This window comes from Neolamprologus brichardi, chromosome 11 (genome assembly GCF_056152115.1).
Source record: "Neolamprologus brichardi isolate AB-2024 chromosome 11, ASM5615211v1, whole genome shotgun sequence".
NCBI lineage: Eukaryota > Metazoa > Chordata > Actinopteri > Cichliformes > Cichlidae > Neolamprologus > Neolamprologus brichardi.
The window spans coordinates 6,757,515-6,780,800 of record NC_142114.1 but is presented as its reverse complement, the minus strand read 5'-3'; the positions used below and the strand labels follow the sequence as shown (position 1 = coordinate 6,780,800).

The 23,286-nt window shown below is 38.7% G+C and overlaps 1 protein-coding gene across 3 annotated transcripts in view; it reads left to right on the top strand.

Annotated features, from left to right (window-relative positions):
• rbms3 (RNA binding motif, single stranded interacting protein) overlaps positions 1–23,286 on the top strand; it is a 129,939-nt gene that overhangs the window by 75,331 nt on the left and 31,322 nt on the right. For all 3 annotated transcript variants that reach the window (XM_087848039.1, XM_087848041.1, XM_087848038.1), the window contains exons 5-6: positions 15,641–15,798; positions 16,706–16,785. In XM_087848039.1, coding sequence (XP_087704165.1) covers positions 15,641–15,798; positions 16,706–16,785 — 238 coding nt within the window. The remainder of the gene's footprint in view (positions 1–15,640; positions 15,799–16,705; positions 16,786–23,286) is intronic.

Genomic DNA, 23,286 nt, shown 5'->3' with positions numbered 1-23,286 from the left:
GTCAGTGTGACACCTCTGGGTGTGTGTTTGTCTGTGTAGTTGTAATCATTAACAAATCCCTCTGAAGTAGCTTTAAACAGCCCTTCAAATGCTGACCCCAACCCACCACACACACATCGTTCCCCACCCCACATACTCAAAGGTGTTACATACTCTGTGTACCTGCAGAGTGACAGACAAGTCCTCGCCTTGGTTCCAGGTTGTATTAATCATTTAGATTGAGGATTTCCCCCGAGCCCATTCTTTCCTCAGGCAGACAGTATGACATTAGGCTGATGAGGCCTCGGATGACACAGACACATTCATCAGACATACAAAAGATTTGTTTCAAAATCTCTATTTTTATGAACATTTAAGTCTTAACAATATCTTTGTTGTTCCATCTCGTGAGACTGGAAGCTCTGTTGTTGTTGTTGTGAAATGTTTTATGTCGTTAACAGCATTTCAGTGTGCCCTATTTCTAGTGTAAAAGGTACAAATTCTTGATCCTTTTATTGTATATTGCATTATGTGAGGCTTTCAGTGTACTAGGTGTTGCTCTGTCACAACCGTGGCAGAAAAAAAACTATAAAAAAAGGTTATTTTAATTTAGTTTTGTTTCTCCTTGTTTCTCACCTCCTTCAAGAAGTTTTTCTTTGTCCAGTCGTTGGTTAGAGGTAAATGGCACAAGTGAAATTAATGGAAAAATTTAGCTAGGGAAAATCACTGGAATCGTTGGGTTAATATAAAACTGAGGCATAAAGAGTGAAGAGGTTTTGTGTGAATTTAACAACACGATTTTTCTCTGCCAGGCTTTTTACTTGGACTTTCTGAGTAGGAGAAGAAGCATAAACAGTTAGAAGCTAAATGTATTTGCTTCTTACTGACTTTTTGCAAATGCATCCACACGCAATCTCTAAAAGCACATGTCGCCAAAACACCACATAAAACCAAGACTGCAGAGAGACACGCACACAAAAAGTGGCAGGTGCATGAAAGTAAAATACTGCAGTGTGTGTCTGTGTGCAGTGGTATTAATTATACTGTGGGGACAAATTACACAATCACATTGTGAAGACATGTGTTTGGGGATAAACTCAAAGCCCCATTAGGCAAATAATTACATTTTAGGGTGAAGACTTAAGGTTTAATTTTAGGTTTGAGTTAGGATAAGGACTCGAAGGAAGATATTGGTTGTGATTTAGGTTAGAGTCGGTCTTTAGGAAATGAAGTTAATGTAATGTCCTCTGAAGTGATGGAAACCTGTGTGTGTGTGTGTAGGCCTGCTTCAGTGATCATCTGTCTGCATTCCAGGTAATTAGACTGGCCAACAGCTGAGTCCCATTAGTGTTGATTACAGCATTCAGTACTACAGAAGAGAAAGAAAGGGAGAACTAAATAGAGAGAGAAGTGTGTGTACAATGTGCACACAGGGTGGGCTGTGGAGGTGTTTGTGTGTATCATCCTTGTGCTTGGATTTTTGTGTTATAGTACATCTTCCCATGGCTTACTACCTTGCGTTCTAGCAATCGGCTATAAGGAATTAATGTAACATTTGTTATATATTTTCTTTAAAAACTTCTCAAGGAGAATCCTCAAACTTTTTACCAGTCAGCTAAAAGCATAGTCTTAATCCCAACAGGGATCACTCACCTGTTTCTGCTGGCTTTGCATAAGATGAGAAACTTGGGATGAAAAAGAAAGCAACAACAGCCACATAACCACAGGAAATGACACCACTTCTACTCAGCTGCTAGGAATCAGGCCCACACTCATAAGTTACATTTGTGTGGTCACTTTGAAGAATAAACAGCAACAAAAAAAAAAAAGCCAATATGACTGATGGAACGCTACATCTGGACCAGCGTTTTGTTTAGTCTATTGATGTCGCCTATCTCATGATTTCTGTTCTTCTTATTTCAAATCACACCCAAGGGAAATTAAATTGCTCAACTTATGAAACCTTTTTGTCTGTATCCAGTCACGGAAATTTACTTAATCCACACAAGGCTTTTCTGTCTCCATGTCCACCTACACTCTTTCTGTCTTCCTCTCCATGTACTTGTGTGTCTCTTTCTCCTCTGTCTGACCCTCCCTGATGGTTTCAGTGTCTCAGGATTGGGTGATTGATTCCAGCTCTGGGCGGCTGGAAGACGAGCAGCCTGCACACTGATGTGCAGCAGGAACTGCACTTTGTGACGAATTACTGGCCTTTTAATACACAGTAGAGACAGAGTGAGTAAAACATGAGAAGAGTGGAAGAAGCCATATTGAAATTGCAATGCCAGGACAGGGGAGAAGTCCAAGAAAAGGAAACAAGTAAACATGTAAATTAATGGATAGATGGGTAAACGGATTAATCGCTTTATGTGTAACTGTGAGATCTTTGTGTGTGTGTGTAGCTCCAATTATCTAGAAAGGCATCTCCTAATGCTTGAAATGAGTCATACAGAGTGTGAAGATGCAGTGTTAGAAGCCTGTGGAAGAAAAAAACTGTCCTGTAATTGAATTAAACATTGAAACATAGTCAGTCTCTCACTTAGTCAAGAGTGATGCCATTTCTTTGAGTCATCAGGGTTTCTTTGCCACTTCACAGCCACTAGAGAGTCACAGAGTGGAAAACAGCTTTTCTACTTCTGAATATATTCTCATATGTCATCACTCGAAAAACCTTGAACTACAGTTTTAATGATGCTAGAACGTTACTGCAATCCTTTAAAGGTTAGCTAAGCTAATTGACCTTTTGTAGCCAATTAACCAGAGCAGAAAACTGGAATTTACAGAGTGCGTGGATTTGTCTCATTTTTATCTTATTTATTTTTGATTGAAAAATGTGTGTGTTTGGAAGTTGAAAGCATGTGCCCCACTCCCAGAAAGTTGATTCTGGTCATCTGGGCGTAGCGTTTTCAGTGGGAGAGGTCACTTGGATGAGTGATGAAACGTTTCTCCCTCTGAAAACGCTACGCCCAGATGACCAGAATCAACTTTATGGGATTTTCTTACCTGGATGATTAAACATGCATCAAGGCATGTGCCCTATTGCATATCAAACCCAATTCCCTCAAAATACTCACATCCATTAGGAATAAATTGACATGTAGTTGGAAGTGCAAAGCAGTTTAATATGTGTGGGTGGCGTATCAAAAGCGTTAGAATTACTACAAAAGATACATCCCATGTATCGCTACAGCTGGGTAAAATAGCATCTTGCATAGACAATTTTTTTTTAATGATCTGTCTGTTACAGACACATAAACACACGTATCTTAGAAGCAGCTGCAGCTGCCATTGCTACGATAATATGTACTGACCAGAAACTAAATGATGATGTAATCAGTATCCAGTGTTGATTTCAGTGAGCTTCCAGTCATGTCGAAGATGTAGAAAAGTGTATATATCCATGGCTAATGAAACCCTGGGGATTTCAGGGTTTAGGGTTCATAAAGTATTTATGGTATGTTCATTAAGTATTGATTAAGCCGTTAGAGAGCATTTAGACACTCAGACAATCATTATGAAAGATTAGAACTTAAGGAAGAGCAAGATGAAAGAAGTTAGAAATGCAGACGGCGAGAGCTGGCCATGAGAGATGAGGGAAAATGACACAGAAGCAGAGAAAAGTGGAAGGAGGACGGGAAAAGAATGAGAAGGGAGAGGAGGGAAATTTCTGCCCTTTAAATATTAATTAAGCATTCAGATAGTGTTTTAGACAGCAGGGCTACCATTATAGGAGATTAGGTTTTAATCTGAGCAGAGAGGAGGAGCAAATAGCAAGTAGGGGAAAAAAGGGGGAGGATGAACAGATTGGAGGAAGTTAGAGCATTGGAAGGAGGTGGGTGAAGGAGAAGTAAGAATGGATGGATTAGGTAAAAAGGAAGACTCAACACATAATGCTTTCTCAAATCAGCCTGCTTCTGGTTGAAAGTGGTCAGCTGTCTGTTTTCAAAGCGTTTCTGTCTACACTGTTTTTCTTCATCTTTCCTTCCATCCATGTTCAATTCCTGCTCATTTCTTTAAGGGTCGTGGGAGGTAATAAAGTGTTAGTTTTGATGTGAAGTGTTGGCATTTCAGATATGAGCTGAATTGCGGAGAAAAGTGATGCTCGAGTACCGTCTCAGCTCATGCAGACTGACACGCAGACTGATCTGGCATTTCTCACAGATATTTAACCGTTGCTTTGCCCTCGCTTTACCCTCCAGCTCCTCAGCAGGTGCCTTTGCCTTGCAGTGTAACCAGGAAGGAGCATTAGAGGCATAGACCTGTTATAATAATGCAGCAATGAGGTTTAATGGGGCTGAAAACACTGGCTGACTAGCTGGCAGGCAGGCTACCCAGTCAGAGAGAGGCACAGTTGGTGTGAAGCAGCTTCCAGCTTGCGACAGATGTTACAACGAGAGAGGGCGAGTGAGACAGAGAGAATGACGTGGGGACAGAGGAAGAGAGAAGTGAGTCATTTGCAACATGCAGAGTGAGAGATCACTGTGAAGTAACTTTGTGCAAACAGCAACTTTAAGCAAAGTCAAGTAGAGTTCATTCACCTGTGGGTGCTCCAGAGCACCTTAGCTCATATCCCACTTGCAGTGCAAATGCACAGGTTGTGCAGAAATCTGTTTTGAAAGGAGGTATTGTAGTAAAATTTAAATTGTGACAGTAAAACATTACATTGCCCCCATTGATTTTCATGCTCATCTTCCACGAGATTTCCCCCGATGGAGCCAATAAGAATGATGGAAAGGGAGCCTAAAATTTTTAGGCATGAAAGACATAAATTTAGAAGAATAGTAGTGAGGTTATGGCTTCCCTCTTATTTTTTCTGCATTCATTCCCCTCGTTAGAGAAATTACAAACTATATGGAAAATGTGTGCCTAAACAACAGCTGACCCAGTTTTTTCTTCTAAAATTGGCGAACTGCTGAAAGATATTGTATAAGACACATGATGACCAAACTGACCACAGGGTTAGGAAATGTTCTGGTTTACCATTTAATCTTTTAGTGGTTTGCAAACAGCAGGAGAGGGATTCTGTCAATGGTACCACAGTAAGAGTAATGCACAGCATAGTCTGCAGCTTATTTGTTTGAATGACAGAAATTCAGACTTTCAATTTCTCTAGTGGTTTCCTGTAACTTGGATGTGCAGCGATACAGTTTTGCAGCTTTCTCCCTTATTAGCTTTAGAGAGTGTTTCACTGCTGAATCTTCTCTTGGGTTTTTACAGTTTAGAGAGCCTTAAAACTGGTTGTGTATTGTATTTTTCGCATAGCTATATAAATCCACTGGATATGTTATATTAAGGCTTTGGTTGACAAATAATAATAGAGCCCGACTGATGTAGGATTTTTAAGATCGATGTGATACTGATATTAGGTGATTTAAAAATCTGGAAATCTGATATGTTAGCCAATTTTTTTTTTCCTTTCAGACAAAAAGGAAACATGATCAGATTTCTCAGTTATGTGTAGTTATTTATTTAATGATTTATGCTCTGCCGAACTCTGATTGGATCAGCTTTGGTTGCTTAAATGGCATTTCAAAAGGGAAGTTGCAGAGTGCCTTCTGGTGGACAAGCTATGCAACATCAACATAAAATGTTTGAAGATGTTTTTTTTTCATGTCTCTTTGATCTTTATTACATTTTCATCTATCGCCTGTTATAAATGCACACACCAATATTTTGGCTAATAGCTAATATCACCCAACAATATTGGCCTGCCAGTATTATTGGTAGATTATTTCTTCAAAATCAAAGCTCTGTGTTGAAGCAAAAATGTATTTTTCTGTGTTATTTTCATTACTAGTAAGCTCACGGTATCGTCAGACACACATGGTTGTTTGTTTGAATCATAATAAAAGGTCCTTGAGATCATCTTTGTGTGGCGATAACATGTTTAACCTGCTTTAAAACTCAGGTGTCCGCATTAAAATACTAATTTTTCTTTATAATGGGCATGAAGACATCAACCCCTGTCCTTACTGTGCTTCCAGTGTCTGTGACAAATTACAGGAAAGAAAAATGGAAACTGTGCCACTCCACAGTAAGTGGACCCAGTAGCTTTGTTATGCTATAGAAGGAATTTCTTTGGAATGGTTTGGGAACTGTCCCACCACCATCATCAAGATAAGGGTGGGGGGAAGGTAGATGCAAATCAATACAAACTTGCTTTAGTGATATGTTTTAGCTTTCTTTCATGACTGAAATTGTCTCTTCTAGGATGGGGCTCAAAGGGTCATTGAATGGTTTAATCGGCATGAAAATTATGTGAAAAATATGTGAATTGTATGCCTTCATGGTGACCTTGGTAAAGATTTCTCAGAACAATTCTGTCTCAGAATAGTTTCGTATTTCTCTGCAGTAGACCCAAACCATGCTCACAGCACATCATAGCCACTGGCTCCCCAAGGTTTAGAAATCAGCAGTTTGTGTGTACATGTGTTTGAATACCTTTGTGTTTATGCAATAAAAGAGCTACCTGATGAGCCTGTCTTTAAATCTAAATGTTTTCTTCATCCACTGAAGTCTTTTCTTTGCATGCACCAGAGATGCTTGGAAAGTGGGAGACCCAAGCTTGGCAGACTGTGACCGAAGCAATCTATGCAATCAGTGACTCAGAATCAGCAGAACGACTTCAGTGAAGAAGTCTGAATTATTTTACCTTTCTTTCTAACATCTGAATATATCTCTCCATCAGCAAGGGTTTTCCTTTGGCTGAGTGTCCAATGTAAGATGACACAATTGTCTTCCCACACAGAGCCTCTGACTTTGGACATACTCCTTTACATTTGCGTGCATGTTTCTGTGTGCTCCCATTTATAAAAGCAGTGACAGACGAAAGAAGCAACATCAAAGCTGCAGAATTTTACAGCTGTAGTATCTGTCATTGCTTTCAGAGTCATCTCCCTGAAAGAGTTACATCACTGAAATCATCAAAGTCTTGTGCTCGCTTCAGACCTGTGTAAAATGTAGTTTCTCTGCTTTTCAAGACAGACCTTATTAAAATGTATACATGATGAGATCAGTGTTTCAAGTCTGTCTTAAAACTACGGTCAGGTGGCCGTGTGGACATAGAAACAGACTTTTTTTGGGCTATATTCATTGGTCTCTTTCAAACAAGGGGACCCCTTGGTGATAGGGCTGTTCGATATAATGATATATATCTGATGACGATATAAAAACGTATATCGTTTATCTCTAAAAAGTTCATCTGGACGTAGCGTTTTGTGGGAGAAACTTTTCGTCACTCATCCAAGTGACTTCTTCAGTCTCAGCTGACTGCAGGTTTCCCCAATCTTATAAACAGTACATTTGCATAATGACTGAAACCAGCCCACTGAAGGAACAATGGGCTGGGAGGTCAGTTCCTTAATCTTAATTATGCAAATTCTCATGACCATTCATCAACAACCACTGACCAAAACCCACTGATCAATGGCCATGAGTACCATTGACAGAGAGTTGGGGAATGGCTGCAATCACAGCATTGTAAGATGGCGAAAGATGTACCCTTAGGCCCCCTCCTCGATTCAGAGATGGTCTTTCCCTTTTCACGTAAATGGCCTCCTTGACTCCGTGCTCAAACCAGCGTTCCTCCCTGTCCAAGATGTGTACATCCTCATCCTTGAAAGAGTGTCCACTGGCCTGTAGGTGTGAATAGACTGCAGAGTCTTGGCCTGACGAGGTAGCTCTTGTGTTGTGCCATCCGCTTTGCCAGAGGTTGTTTGGTTTCCCCGATGTATCGTTTAATTTCTTGAAGTTTCTCTTTCTCTTATATTTAATGTAACCACACTACGACAAGCGCCTGTATTTATGCGTTGTCGTTAGCAACAACGATGGTAAAACCATCTTGTCACGTGTCCGCTTGTTTATTTTCCACAAACCTTTCACAATAAAGCTCAAGATCCTGTTGAGACTTTTCAAAATAAACGGAATCACGTGAAAGAGTATGCACAGTATTTTCGGATGAGAAGCAAAAAAGAGGTGCTAAAAAATTAACCTTAGACTCAAACGTTAGAACAGGCTTCTCCCCGCAGCACGCTGTGTAATGAATTCTCAAAGAAAACGGCGGCCGTTACAAGTTATGTCTAAAAATCTATAGTTTCATGCATCGGTTAAAACACTCGACTCCAGGTACACGACACCCAGCTGGAAACACTTCACGCAAGTTGAGCTGCCCGAGATTCACAGAATTTACAAAAACAATGTTACATTTTTGTGATTTATATCGTTATCTTGTATCGGGATATAAGATTTTGGTCATATTGCACAGCCCTACTTGGTGATGTACTCTGAGTCAAAGTGACAAAACCTACTGCCCTCAAGTATTTTAAATTTTTTTTACCTGAAGTTGATATGATGCTTCAGTTATCTCAGGTAGTCAAATCAAATGGTTATTTTTGAGTTTTACTGACTATGCAATATTTTTTTACTTTTGCTGTTATCCCTTGACAGCAGCTCAGATATGGATAAATGTCCATATAACCCCACATAGGGACACACAGGCACACCTTCATACACGCCACTACCAGTATCTTGCGCACACACACATGCACACCTTCAGACAGTAAGTTACGTTTTGCACAATACTCAGTATTTTTCATGTTTCCATTGAACTGTCTTCTGTCTGTATCATCCTGTTATGTCTAGTGTTGCACTGTCTTGTCTTGGTTATTTGGGCAATTTTTGCACATTGCACTTTACATAGTCCTGTGTTTGTTATGTCATATGTAGCACCAGGGTCTTGGAGGAACGTCGTCTCATTTCACACTCTACTGTACCACCGTACATGGTTGAAATGACAATAAAAGCCACTTGACTTTGACATAGGGATTTTCAGACTGACAGAACTTAAATGTTAAATGGCTGCTTGATTCAGTAGATGGAAATTATTTAGTCAAATAAGAAAAATAAGTAGTAATTATTTTTGCAAAGAGCAATGAATGCCTCCTTGTTGGTTTTCTTTGCTGTACAATAAAGCTTTACTTGTAATTGGTCTTTATGGGTTATAATCGTAGCCATTATTAACTTGCTCTCCAGATTTTTCAGTAATTTGCAGAGGAATGGTCACTTTGAAGAATCTTAGTCAGGTTTTTTGTACACTGTAACACAGAAACAGCACTAATGACGGTTACTAATGATCTTGTCGCGGTCTCTGACAGTGTTTTTGCTGTCCTTGTCCTGCTTGAGCTGAGTGAAACATTTAGTATAGTTAGTTGCAGTATTTCACTACAGATACTAGAACACACCACTTAAGCAAATGCAAAGCTTTGATTTGTACTTTTGTTAAAGCTGGGACAGATGCTTTTCACCTTATGCTTCCCTTATGTACAATGATTAGAAAACACTGCAGTTCAGGTGATATAGTTATCGCTCTACAGTGTAAAGCCAGATTACAAAAATCAATGAAACTCCAGGCATGTACATGTTTAATTTTCTGCTTCTACTTTCTACCTAATTATTTTTGTCAAGCTTGTGTCCTTCAACACAAACATTAACCATATCCATGTGTTAAGAGATATATTCTAAAACACTTCTTCAGCAGAGAATCAGAGAGGAGAAACACACAGATTTTCTTGCTAGCAAGGGCAGCCTAGAGTGAGACTCAGAGACCCGCCCTGAGGACTTGCCCTGGTCCTTTATTTATACACTTCAGTGGGTGCTTGTGTGGTGTGTGTGTGTGAGGGGGGGTCAGAGTGTGACCCCATAAAGACTTCCCTAAAACTGCTGGTCTGGAAAGTCCAGCAGTTCATCAAACCAAAACCACTTAGACTGGAAACAGATATAACTACGTTAATCCTACCGTAAAACAAAAAAACAAGGTACGAACTTTCCCATGCTCCTAGGATGTGGTGGTGAAAGCCAGAACACCCTGGAATGTTACAGACTTCCTAGGATGAGACATCCTTTCAATAAACACAAATGGTTACATGTAGTATTCTACCATATACAAACTTATATCATTAAAAGATCATACTGACTACTAAGTACAATTTTCCATTGACACCATGACTGCCTATCGTGGATGTGGAGCCTATCCCAGCTATCATAGGTCGAGAAGCAGGGCACACCACTGGACAGGTCGCAGGGTAAGGGGCTGGTTCCCTGTTTAAATCCAGAATTGAATTTAAAATATTTACTTTCACCTACAAGGCCTGAATGGTCATGCCCCATCCTGTCTCAAAGACCTCCTAGTGCCATGTTCACTGTTGGACCACAGGCCTAATTGTGGTTCTTAGAACTTACCCTAACATTCAGCTATTAGGGTTTGGGAGACAAACTCCATCTTTACTTGATGAACTTGCTGGACTTTTGTTTTTACTCACCATGTGTTTACAGTATATGCCAGTGTTTATATTGTAGGATCTTTACCTTTACAGTATAAAGAACCTTAAGACGAATATTATTGCTGTGAACTGTTGCTTCAGAAATAAAATTGTGTTGAATTACAGCATGTTACACGCTACACACTATTATTTTTGCTTTATAACAGCAGAATTATGTTACATATAAATGAGTAGTGACATTATTTATGTTATGAAATGTCTTGTAGACTCTGGAAACACTTATCCTCGCTAATTGTGTCAAAATGCATTTTAGTTTAGAAAAGCCAAGAACAGAAATTGTAGGTTTTATAGTGGTCGTGAGTCAAATCTGCCCTCATGATTTGTAAGATATTACCAAGCTTAAAGTGAATATGTACATAAGCATTGCATAAGCATTACATTACAGCAGTTGTGAGTTATGAAACATCACAAAACCATTTACAGCATCAACAGAAACTCTTGGGGAATGTCTAATAATGTTCATGAAATACTGAAGTAATAGATTGAAATGTTGTTATGGACCATGCATGTATTGTACTTAATCCTTTGTTTAAAAAAAAAAAATACCACTCTGTCAGACCATTTTCTGGATTCAATGCTATTTTAATTTGTAAGCACCACACACACAGGCTTTGGTCTCCTGCGGAGGATCATTTCAGTGGAGTGCTGCCAAGCAGAGCAAAAAATAATTGAAGTATACTAGTATAACTAACTGAGAAGCACATAAGGAGGAGGTTCCTTCATTCCCCCGGAAAAATTTAATACATCTCTGTTAACATTTATGAATCTGGAGGGGGTTTTCTTATTGCTTCAGGGGTCTGAGCATAAAGTGAATGTTCTGCCTTTTCAATGAAATTTTTATTCCCGTTCGCAAAAATATGCTTCTTCTAGAGTTAAATTCACAGATATGTTGCAGTGGAGTGTTCAGTCATAAACGTGGAAATAAACAGCTTAATATTTAATGCATTTATTGCTGGAAAACCAGATTTGGGGGAAGCAAAATAGTCAGTGTATGAACTTTTTACACAAAAAGCAGTGTTAAGTCAACGTCTATTTTCCATTGCCATCACTTTATATTTGTAACACATATTTTAAGAAGCTAAATTATTATGAATGAATAGATGAAATGGTTATTTTCCTGTAACATAATATTTTACCCATTTGCTCTATCGATGAGCAGCCATTTTACTGGCTAAAGTTTGAGAGAATTAAGAGTTAAATCCTGAGTCACCTCTCATTTCGTATTTTCTGAGGAAAATAGGAAACGGGTGTAGAGATTTACTGAAATCTGTAAACAGAAGACAAAATTGTGACAAGCTTGAAAGTCAATATTTGGTATGGCTCTGCAGAGGCCAATCCATGACTGATAGTGTGTGTGTGTGTGTGTGTTTAAATCTGAACTTGCTGCACTGGCAGTGAGTTTGAGATCATTGTTATGCTAAAACTGAAGCCACTGCCAATTTCTGGATGGTACTGTATCAAAATCTGGCCGTACCTTTCTGTGTTCACAATTCCATTACTTCCGACAAGCCCTCGACACCACTAGCTGGAATGGAGACACTCACCGTTGTAGCCCTCTCACCTCTGAACATACTGACGACATACGGCCTGTCACTGACTTTCTGTCCAGTGCAGTGATGATTTGGCACACCCCAGATTTTTCTCTTCGTTTCCCTTCTCTAAAAATGGCTCCTTGCACTGACATCATTTCTGATGAGTCCTCTGTGAACAGTAGATGGATTACCTGAAGCTCCTGAATTTTGTTTCTATTTCTTAAGGACATGACTTCCTCCAATTGACCAGTTTCCTCAGATACTTTTTTTTGGAGCACACATTGCACACTATGCTAATAGATGATAAATTTGCATGTAATAGCTCTTTGGGAATCACCTTGTTGGTACAAAATACAGTTTTATGCCCTTCAAACTGTTACAATTTTTCATATACTCCACTAAACAGAGGGTACCATGGATGGATGTTAATTAATGCCCGCTCAATCGCCAATAAGTCCTATATTTTAAATGACTTGTTCTGCTCTGAGAAGCTTGACTTCATGTTTATCTCTGAGACGTGGCAGCGTGAGAATGAAGTCTCACATCTCTTAGAGCTTTGTCCCGCTGACTGCTCATTTCTCTGTGCACCTCGGATATCTGGACGAGGAGGTGGAACAGCTGTAATTTTTAAAAATACTTTTTTATGCCAGATGATTTCTTCAAGCTGCTACAACTCTTTTGAGATGCTTATGATAAAAATTGGAAGAGAACAGCCCATATACGGCATTCTTATTTATCGTCCACCTGGGTCTGCTGCATCTTTTTTGTCAGACCTACAAGACTTTTTAACTTCCACTATTAAAATGGGCAAGGTCATCATTGTTGGAGATTTCAACATTCATGTGGATGACTTAACAAACAGTACCACTAAGGAGTTCCTGAGCATTATGGACTCTTTCAACTTTGTTCAGCATGTAGCAGGGCCTACTCATACGGCTGGGCACACTCTGGACTTGGTCTTCACCTATGGTGTTTCCCTTGACCACATGAATTTAAATGAAGTTGTTTTTAGTGACCATAAGTCAGTTTCTTTTACTGTATCTGTTAATTCAGAGTCCCATCCTCAAGGTTCTACTAGGCGCAGGCGCTTTATTGATGACTCTGTCATTTTAAAGTTTTCTTCTCTTTTCAATTTTAAAAGTTCCTCTAACGAGGTTGAGCTTTTAACTAATTATTTTAATGAACACTGTCTTGCCATTCTAAATCAGGTTGCTCCTCTCAAAACCAGTTATTGCTCTGTTAATTCCCGGACACCATGGTTAGATAATCAGACTCGTAGTCTTCGACGCTCCTATCGAAAAGCAGAGCGTCTGTGGAAGTCCACCGGTCTGACTGTCCATCGTGATCACTTCAAAGAACTACTTTACCTATATAATGAATCAGTCAAAGAGGCCAGATCCTCTTACTTCAATAAGCTTATAAATCGTCACAAAAATAATTCAAGAATTCTATTTGATACCATCAACAGTATTGTTTCTCCTCCAACCCAGCATGCTCTGTTGCTTTCTGATGAAGATTGTAATACTTTCCTTAATTACTTTGTAAATAAGGTGATGGACTTGAAATCCAAAATTCCCTCCAATGCCTCCCCTTATGAAGATACCCCTTGCTGTCTTGGATCATTTACCTCCTTTTCTCCAATCACACTAAATGACCTAATTATAGTTTTAGGTAAAATGAAATCCTCATCATGCTCCTTAGATATATTACCTCCCTCTGTCCTGTCTGGGTCTATCACCAGCATTGGTCCTACATTACTATCCATCATCAACAGTTCACTGAGGCAAGGCTGTGTTCCATCTTATTTTAAACATGCTGAGGTAACTCCTCTGTTAAAAAAACAGAATCTTGATCCTACCTCTGCTAGTAATTACCGACCTATTTCAAAATTGCCATTTGTAAGTAAAGTACTTGAAAAAATTGTTGAAAATCAGTTCAGGTCTCTATTATGTAAATTACACATCCTTGACCCTTTTCAGTCTGGCTTTCAAAAGCAGCACTCTACAGAGACCGCTCTCTTAAGAGTTTATAATGATCTGTTAATGGCATCTGACGCAGGGAACTGTTCTGTGATCATTTTGCTTGATCTCAGCGCTGCCTTTGACACCATCGACCACAAAATCCTACTTAACAGGCTCAAGGTTTTGGCTGGTATATCTGGCTCTGCCCTAGACTGGTTTTCTTCATATTTATCAGACAGGACCTTTTCTGTTAGGACTGATAGGTTCTCCTCTAACACTGCTGCCCTGACCTGTGGTGTCCCACAGGGCTCAGTTTTAGGTCCATTACTATTTTCTTTTTATATGCTTCCTTTAGCTGGTATCATTCAATCTTTTAGTGACCTGTCTTATCATTTTTATGCTGATGACATTCAGCTCCATGTGTCCTTTAAGCCTCATCAGCTGGATAGGCTGTCCACCCTAGTCCAGTGCTTAACCCAGGTTTCTGATTGGCTTTCAAGCAACTACCTCGTTCTAAATACTAACAAGACCGAGACCATGATCATAGCTCCTCCTGAGCTACATTCTAAAATCAGTCAGGTTCTTGCCTCTTTCTGTCCATCTGTCAAGTCAAATATTCGAAATCTCGGTGTAATATTTGACTCTTCTCTGGGCCTTGACTCCCATGTAAAATCTTTGTCTCGTTCCTGTTTCTGTCATTTAAGAAACATATCTAAACTGCGACACATGGTTTCCTCAGCTGAATTGGAAAAACTCATTCATGCTTTTGTGTCATCACGATTAGACTACTGTAATTCCCTGTTTACTAGCTTGGATAAATCATCTCTTTCTCGCCTCCAAGCCATACAAAACGCAGCAGCCAGATTACTGACTCGCTCTACCAAGCGTGTTCACATTACTCCTATCTTATATTCTTTACATTGGCTCCCAATAGAGTTTAGAATTCACTTTAAAATTCTTGTTTTAACATACAGAGCACTAAATGGCCAGGCTCCAGATTACTTATCCAAGCTTCTTATAAAATACACTGCTGCTCGTCATCTTCGCTCACAGACTCAGAGTCTCTTAGTTGTTCCCCGTACACGACTGAAGACAAAAGGGGACAGAGCCTTTCAGTCTGTTGCACCAAGGCTGTGGAACAGTTTGCCACTACAATTACGTTTGCTTGACTCTGTGGATTCTTTCAAAAAACAGTTAAAAACCCTTCTGTTCAAACAAGCCTTTCGTTGATCTACATATTTTATATTTTTACATTATTTATATTTGATCTTTTACATTGTATATAATGTTTATTGATTTTACTGTTTATTTTAATATTTGTGTACAGCGCTTTGTGATTGTCTGTCTGCGAAAAGCGCTTAATAAATAAAGTTTACTTACTTACTTACTTACTTACCACCTTGTTTATTGCAGCAGGCTGCTACCAGATAAGTGCCTAAACATACAAATTTAAAAGTGGTTGTTTGCCAAGTTGCCTGTTAGATGTAGATAGAGGACACAACACTGGCTCACTTGTTTAGCTTGATTCCTTTATGCTTGAACATTCATGTCATTTGTAAGTGGCTTAAAAAACATTCCTAAGAAAAGGTGAAGTACAAGGACTGGACTGAGAAAATTTGTGGAAAAAACAGCCACTGTCCACTTTTGAAACTTTGAAAGACCCTCAAGAAAGCCCTGTTGCTCAAAACCACTTTAAAAAACGACAAGAACATCTGCCTCCTTGGAAGCAAAATATGACATCCTTTGCACATTACTGTAAAACAGATGCATCTGCTCTTTTCTGGTTTGAATTGACACTGATTGTTCACCCTCTACCCCTCTCTCTTCACAGCAACAGGAGCAGGACCCCACCAATCTCTACATATCTAACCTGCCTGTGTCGATGGATGAGCAGGAGTTGGAGAACATGCTGAAGCCTTTTGGTCACGTCATTTCCACGCGGATACTGAGGGATGCCAATGGCCTTAGCAGAGGAGTTGGCTTTGCCAGGTACCGCAGGATACTTGGGATTCTTGAGTTACTGAGATTATGCTTTCCACTACTAGCTTTGATTTTATTTTATTTTTTTAAATATTAGATATTACTGCACTGCCTTAAAGTTCACTGAGGGAAAAAACTCACTTGTGAATTATCGACCATATGTTTATTCTGATTGCTATAATTACATATTGGGCACAGAATGAAAAAATTGTTAATATAATTACTATAATCCACATTCTTTAAGATAATTACAATGTGATCCTGAGCTGATTCGTTTCCATTTGCAGCTGAAGGTATTTTAGCTGTACAGATCCACTTTGAATGTGTGTGTATATGGAGGGGGGGCCTTCTCAGTTGCATCCTAGAGTGTGTCAGTGATTAGAGTGAAGTCAGCTACATTCAGGGTCACTGGCTACATGAACAAAACCCATGACCCACACCGTCATGCGTGTTCACATCCCGAACACACACACACAGCCTCTAACTCTTCAGTCACCGTCACCGTTTTGCTGTTCTCCACACACACACAGACTGACACACTGGCTTTTGCTTGCCAAGCAGGCAATTAGTCATTGAGCTGTGATTGGGTGAGCAGAGCTGAATAGGGGCAGACAAAGAGGACATGACACACAACAGATCAGACTGAATGGAGCTTTTAAACTGGGACAAAGGAGAGGAAACCCCATAGAAAACAGACACACAAACACACAGACATGCACAGTCCTACCTAAGGCCTTTTTCTCAGGCATTCATAGATAATCAAGATGCATAAACCAGAAGGCACTTACAAGACTGCACTTATATCTGGATGGATTACCTCAGTACCTTTTGTGCATGTTGAACTAAGCAGAATTGTAGCTTCTGTATTTTGTAGCAATTGTCCTAAAGTTCTTCTTTTTATTTTTCTTTATCCCAGGATGGAGTCAACAGAGAAGTGTGATGTGGTGATTCAAAATTTCAATGGGAAATTTTTGAAAACCCCTCCAGGCATGACTGGTAGGTGTCACTCTGAGACTGAGATTACAAATCCTGCCCGTAGACTCTGAACGTTATCCATCTTTGATAAAATTTCAATGTGTATTGTTGAGAAAAGAACTGTGTCAGAAAGCTGACAAAGTTGTGTGGTCACATTTTTTTTTAATCAAAGTCAGCGTTATGGAATTTTTCAGCAGTTTTTCATGAGTTTATGGCAGATTTTATAGTTGCAGTCATGCTATAGCTGTATGCACCTTTTGGTATTACAATGTCAGTCTACATCCAACTCACGGTCAATGCAACTGATAAAGTTTTTTCTCCCCCACTCGTTGAACTTCCTTGAGCGTATTTAGCAGGAAGATGTGAGTCATTAATTCTTTCTCTGAACAAGATGCAGACTGAGGCACACACGCAATGAGGCACATGTACAAACATCAGACAAGCATCTCCCAAGGCAAACAATCTGTCTCCACATTTTCCCTCAATAAACAGCAAAAACTTGATGCCTTTTTAACTCTGAGCTGAAGACATTTGAAAAGGGTGGGCTGGAGGGATATCACTAGACAGATAGGTGACATGAAAAAAGAGGAGAAAGAAAATGATCAGGATTTGACTGAGGATGTCACGGTATTTGAAGGGAAAAAAGCTCAGAGACAAGATTAAGATACAGAAAGATAAGGTATGGTGTACTAAAGGGAATTCAAAGACAGAGGGATTTGTACTCTGGCAGCACGGCACACACATGCACTGTGTATTGTGTGGTATAGTTGTGTAATTTTATAGCAAATTAAAGATGTATCCATTCCTTCTTCTGTCTGCAGCCTCTGTCCGTCTTTGACAGAAAAATAACATCATAGCTCTTCGTATAAGAATAATTAATACAGTGAAAATCACAAGACTTTGCAAGTTGGTTTCCATGGCGAAGCTGAGAACACTTTTTTCAGATTATATACTGTCAAAGTAATCACAGTTATAGATTGTTGCCTCGGTCCATTTAATCAAAGCTGCAAAGAGGAATCCCACAATGGATTATTATGTTAATAATTTATACATTTATTAACTTTTGCCTACAGTTAATGTGACAAATTACAATATATTTAATGATACTTCAGTGTGTATTGATGCATATTTGAGTAACATGAAGCATTTTCTTGCTAACTATGGATAAAATTATCATGCACAAAGTGAAAGGAGCTGCTCATATTACTAATCCAGTATAACACCCAATTCTGTAGTCCTTCTTAAACCTGTAATATTTTCAGGTGCGTGTGCAGCCCACAACTTAGTTTTACTTTTTTTTTAAAAGCAGCTAAAAGCTAAACAGTGTACATTTTAAGTCGATTGGTTGGGACTGAACTTAAGTGCATTGCTAACTTCATCAGGAACTATGCTTATGTTTCTCTCTCTTATGCAGTGTTGCTATAAAGTTCACCAAGTTTTTAGCCTCAATTTAGACAACGATTTTTGGATGAACTGAATTGACTTCTTTTAAGTTCTTTCCTTGATGAGCTGTGAATGTATGTTAGAATTTTTGTGTCGGTACGTCTGTTCTGTTTGGTTTTTTTTGCTTCTGAGTTTCTTTTCCTTGTCTTTTTTTTTTTAATTTTAAGACTTCATTTTTTGTCTGTATTCTGTGTAGCTCATTTATTTTAATATTAGTTGAGCCATAGACTGAAGTTGATCCTTTATATTTTGTTACAAAAAGATAATATCTAACCGTGCACAAAAAGTCTGTCTCCCCTTAGTAAGCAAAATGTTAAATATCAGCTCTGGGGTCTCATAGCCTCCCTGGGGCAGATACCCATTCAAACAAAATATGTACGAATAAACAATGTGTCTGAGCGGGTCATTAAAATCCAGCTTCTCCAGCCTGCAGAGGCACTGCTGTGCATACTCTTTAACATTCACACACCTGCCGGTCTCCTCCTGACCAAAATTAAAACGTCACCAGAGGGTTTTAAGCGTGATTTTTAGTGTGATTTATGGCATGTTCAAGAAGGGAAGGAGAAGATGTCCTCTGTTTGCTCAGCAGTCCCCTGTTGGTGAATGTGTAATAACGTTTTGGTCCACTGCTGGATAGCTCTGTAAGTCAACAACATATCTGTAAGAGTAAAAAAAAAAAGGTTCTTTCGGGAGAAGAAAGTGGGTGTATACCTTGTCACTCTAATCACATCAAATACAAACTAGCCAATATAGGTGATATTATAATTTTTGATTCACTGTATGTCAACATGATGAATCAATTTCTTTTGAAATATGTGTGATCAACAATCATAGGTCAGTTTAACAAATCTTTTTAAAAATTATTATTCATACAGTTATATCCAATATTAAAAATAATATTTTTTAAAGTATTTAAAATTGTGAGATAGTCCTGTTTACTCATAAAAATGAGTGTAATTCCTAAGCAGTAAAGCACCAAGACAAGAAGGAAAGTGAATACTGCAGTGGAACGTATCAGCTTTTACAAGGTGATTGTACACTTTGAGTTCATAGTCAGCTCTTAGTTTACAGTGCAAGTCTTGCATTCAAATACAGTTTCTAAGTCCACCAAGTCACTGACCTCTACGCTGAAAGAGATGTATTGCTTGTTGTTGCCGGGGTTATCTACTCCGTTTACTCATTTTATACATCTGTTGTCTGTGTGTGCGCACATGTGTTTGGATGTGTATAGAATGCTTAAATTTTACTGCACTCCCACACCGCTGAAATTGGGAGAACCCGTCCGCCTGTGTACTCATCCACAAAAGACTTTGACACACATACTGTGCTTATTCGTTTAATACTTAAGAACAAAAGTCTTTTGTTCTCTCCAGAGCCAGGTTTTGTAGATTTATGTTCTGTGTCACTGACAGTCTGTAACATTTCCAAAGATGCTGCTGTGACATTATGACAGGCTTTTGTACTTTGTTTTGTTGTTTGTCTGCTTATTACTTATACTTGTTGCCTTAAAAAATGTCATCAAAGGTTAAAGCATCTATGCTGGTGCAGTGTAGTCAACAATATCCATGCATGTCACTGAACGAGGATGTGTATGGATTTTTGCCTGTATTTCTCTGATTCATACCACAGTCTCTGCTTCTTAGACTGAGGTACAGACAGCCAACAGTAATATTTAACTCTTAAGCTTCAGAATGAATGCTTACATTGATCATATGACCAGGACTTCTGTTAGCCCGTTTTACCATAAAGTTCATAGATTTTTGACTCCTATTTTTTTTTTGTTTATACTTTGGTCTCGCTCTATTTACATTTCATTTAGAATTTCAAAGAGTCTGGGTTTGCAGATCAAAAAGATGTTCATTGTTATTTTACCAGAGAACACACAGGGATGTAGTGTTTAGTACTATCACCTCACAGGAAGAGGATCCTTGGTTTGAAACTTGTGGTTGATCTCAAGGATCTCTCCCAGTTATTGTGCAGTTGGGAACCACACCATTAAGACACAGCACAGAATATCAGAAGCACAGCAGGCATCTGATATGACTCTGATATGACGGACATGGCATGAAAGGTGGATGCGGTTTGCAAAGTGGCTTCACAGATTAGATTCCTTAGGTATTTATTAAGCTGTAAACATCTTTACCCCTAATCATCAGCCACAAATTTGACATTCTCATCTAAGGTGTAAATTAAGTACAGACAGGAGTGTTTGCTCTATGTTAACATTTGATAATGTTATGTCCCCATACTGTGAGGTGAAAACATAATTCTGTTTCTTCTTCTTCCTTATCCTTTATATTAAAGCTTGACACGATTAAACTTTAATAAATGTTGACAAATTTAAAATCAGTGCTGATTTGAAAAAAATTAATGTAAAGAAATCTGAAGACCATTTCAATGTTGACTTCAAACACACGGTTTCCTTTGGATTCAGCGGTGGAAGTCTTTTCTCTCTCAACACACTATTCACATCCTAATCGCTCACTATTTGTACTGGTCCAGTGACATTTCTTGTTCACTCAGTGGTCACCCCCCCTTTTTTTTTCTCCTTATCTAATCCTTCTGTGTCATCCTCTTGCACTGTTTGATATGGCGTATACTGTTGTAGTTTTAATAGCTCTATTTGTCCTGCTTTCCTTTAATGATTAGACAAACGGGACAAGAATGAACCAAATCCAAATCTCAGAGTTAGCATGTTATCATTCAGTAGTTTTTTATAATAATCAGAGAGCTTTAAAAATGCATGGAGCCTTAAATGTCTCGTAAGATCATGAGGCATTAAGTCCCTATTCACTGGTGAAGCGGCTCAATGCTTTCATAAATGGAAACTGAATTTTATTTGATGTTCCTGATAATAGAGGAAAAACTGAATGATGCTTTACTGAGAAAAAGATTGTGTGGAAGTATTGCACTGTGGGACTTGTAATCTTACATATGTTTTTTTCAAGGCACTATTTAACACTCAGACACAAGTATGGGTGTAAAAATGTGCTGCTTTTGAAACGGAGACCAAATAACAATGATGCCATCAGGTTCTGATATTTGCAAAATATTTGCTTCCACCTTTGCATAATGCCTCATTAAATACATCTCAGCCTCAATACATTTTATTCTTATGTGACTAAAAGGCTGTTTCATATTAGTAAGTTGAATACGTTCACATTTTGTTCCCTATGTCTGTTAATGTTTATGACAGTGGAGTTAACATCCCTTTTTATTCTTTTTTTTTTTTCTCCTTTTATTTTGAATCCATTTGGTTGTTTGTCTTATTGAACATTTATTGAACCCTCTACTTTTTTGCCTACGTTGTTTGACCTACCTGGCTGTTTTTGCAATTTGGTAACAGTGTTACAAATACATACTTCTTATTTCAGCCTCTTGTGGATTCTTCATTTAGCCACATTTGGGGATTGGATCCCATTTTCCAACTGAGTGACTTCCTATATTTGCTAATGGATTGGATTTTATTTTAAATAAATTTTTTCCCATTTGAAGGATTTGTTCCCACTCATATAATAGACCCCTTATTGTCTTCATAAGCTAAGTCTTTCTACTTGCCTAAAGACTGGTGCGTGGCTTAGAAGCATCAAAGCTAAGATCAATATAATTTTTTCTGCACCTAACCAGGTATATCGAGAATAACCTTTCATCCTCCCTCATACTTTTCTTTCCCTCCTTTTTCTTCCCATGTGTCCCTCTAGCCAGAGCTGAAATAAATGTATGTTTGCCCTGCTGGAGTTTGAACAGTTTCTTTAGTGCCCTACCGCAGTTTGCAATATCCCACAGCTTCAGCAACTGGTAACAGTATGTGATTCACTGTTCACAGTACAAGCCACCCACCTTTTTACTTATGAACAAGTCCTGTTGGCTGAACATAAAATGCCACAGATTGCAAACTTTATTTCAGATCAATAAAAGCCTTTTTTTTTTCAACCCCACTGCATTCACCTAAATACAGACACAATCAAACATGCACATTCAGCGCTGTGAAAAAGCGCTTCATGTCTTATACTTTTGTATATTTTTTTTAACTTAAACATATCAGATCAGCAAACAAACCCCTTAAAACATGAATTATGATAAATCAAGAAACCACGTAAAAAGAATTTGTGTGGCAAAGTGGCTAAAAGATCTCAAAAAGCAACACCTCGATGTAAAGAAACTGAAGAACCCCCGAGAAACAATCGTTGACTTCTGTCAGTCTGGAAAGGGTAACAAAGCCATTTCTAAGGCTTTGAGTTTTCCGCAAACCACAGTTGGTTTATCCCAAAATGGAGAAAACTTGAACCGTGCCCCTGAGCGGCAGAAAATGTCTGGTTTGTATCCTGAAACTCATGCACAGCGTCCCTTAAATAGGAGGGACGCTGATCCAAAACACACCAGCAAGCTCACCTCTGAATGGATTTTCAAAAAAAGGGGCAAAATAAAGGTTTTAGAGTGGCCTAGTCCAAGGCTGGACTTAAATCCTACTGAGATGCTGTGGCATGAACTTAAACAGGCGGTTCATACTCAAACTTTTCACTGTGGCTGAATTCAAACAATTCTGCACAGAAGAGTTGGCCTATACAGTGATGTGAAAGGCTTATGTTATTAGGTTTAAGAGGCAATTATTTTTATTATTTTTATTTATGCACTATGTTTCTGATATTGTTGCCATTTTTTTCCTTTAGTTGTGTGTTTTTGCATTGGATGGATAACATGTTGCAATGGTTGTATTTAACAGAAGAAAACTGTAGTCAAACAACTGCACGGTGATTGCTGCTGCAAGTCTTAACTAATGAGTACAAATAAATCCCGTGTGTGTGTGTGTGTGTGTGTGTGTGAGAACATGCACTTGTATCTTCTGACCACTGTAATGTTTCTGTTTCCCCTGTAATTACTTTCCCTTATCATGTAGCTCTTGGCAGGTACTTGCTTAGTAACACCGAGTTCTAGTAAAACAAACACACACTGACACAATAACACACAAATCATAGTAGCTCAGTGTGTGGGTGGCTGGGTCCTTTTAGTTTCGGTTGTTGAGTAGTTTAGTTTGCACATTGTTCTGACGGATGAAGGTGAGAATCATCTCAGAATAAC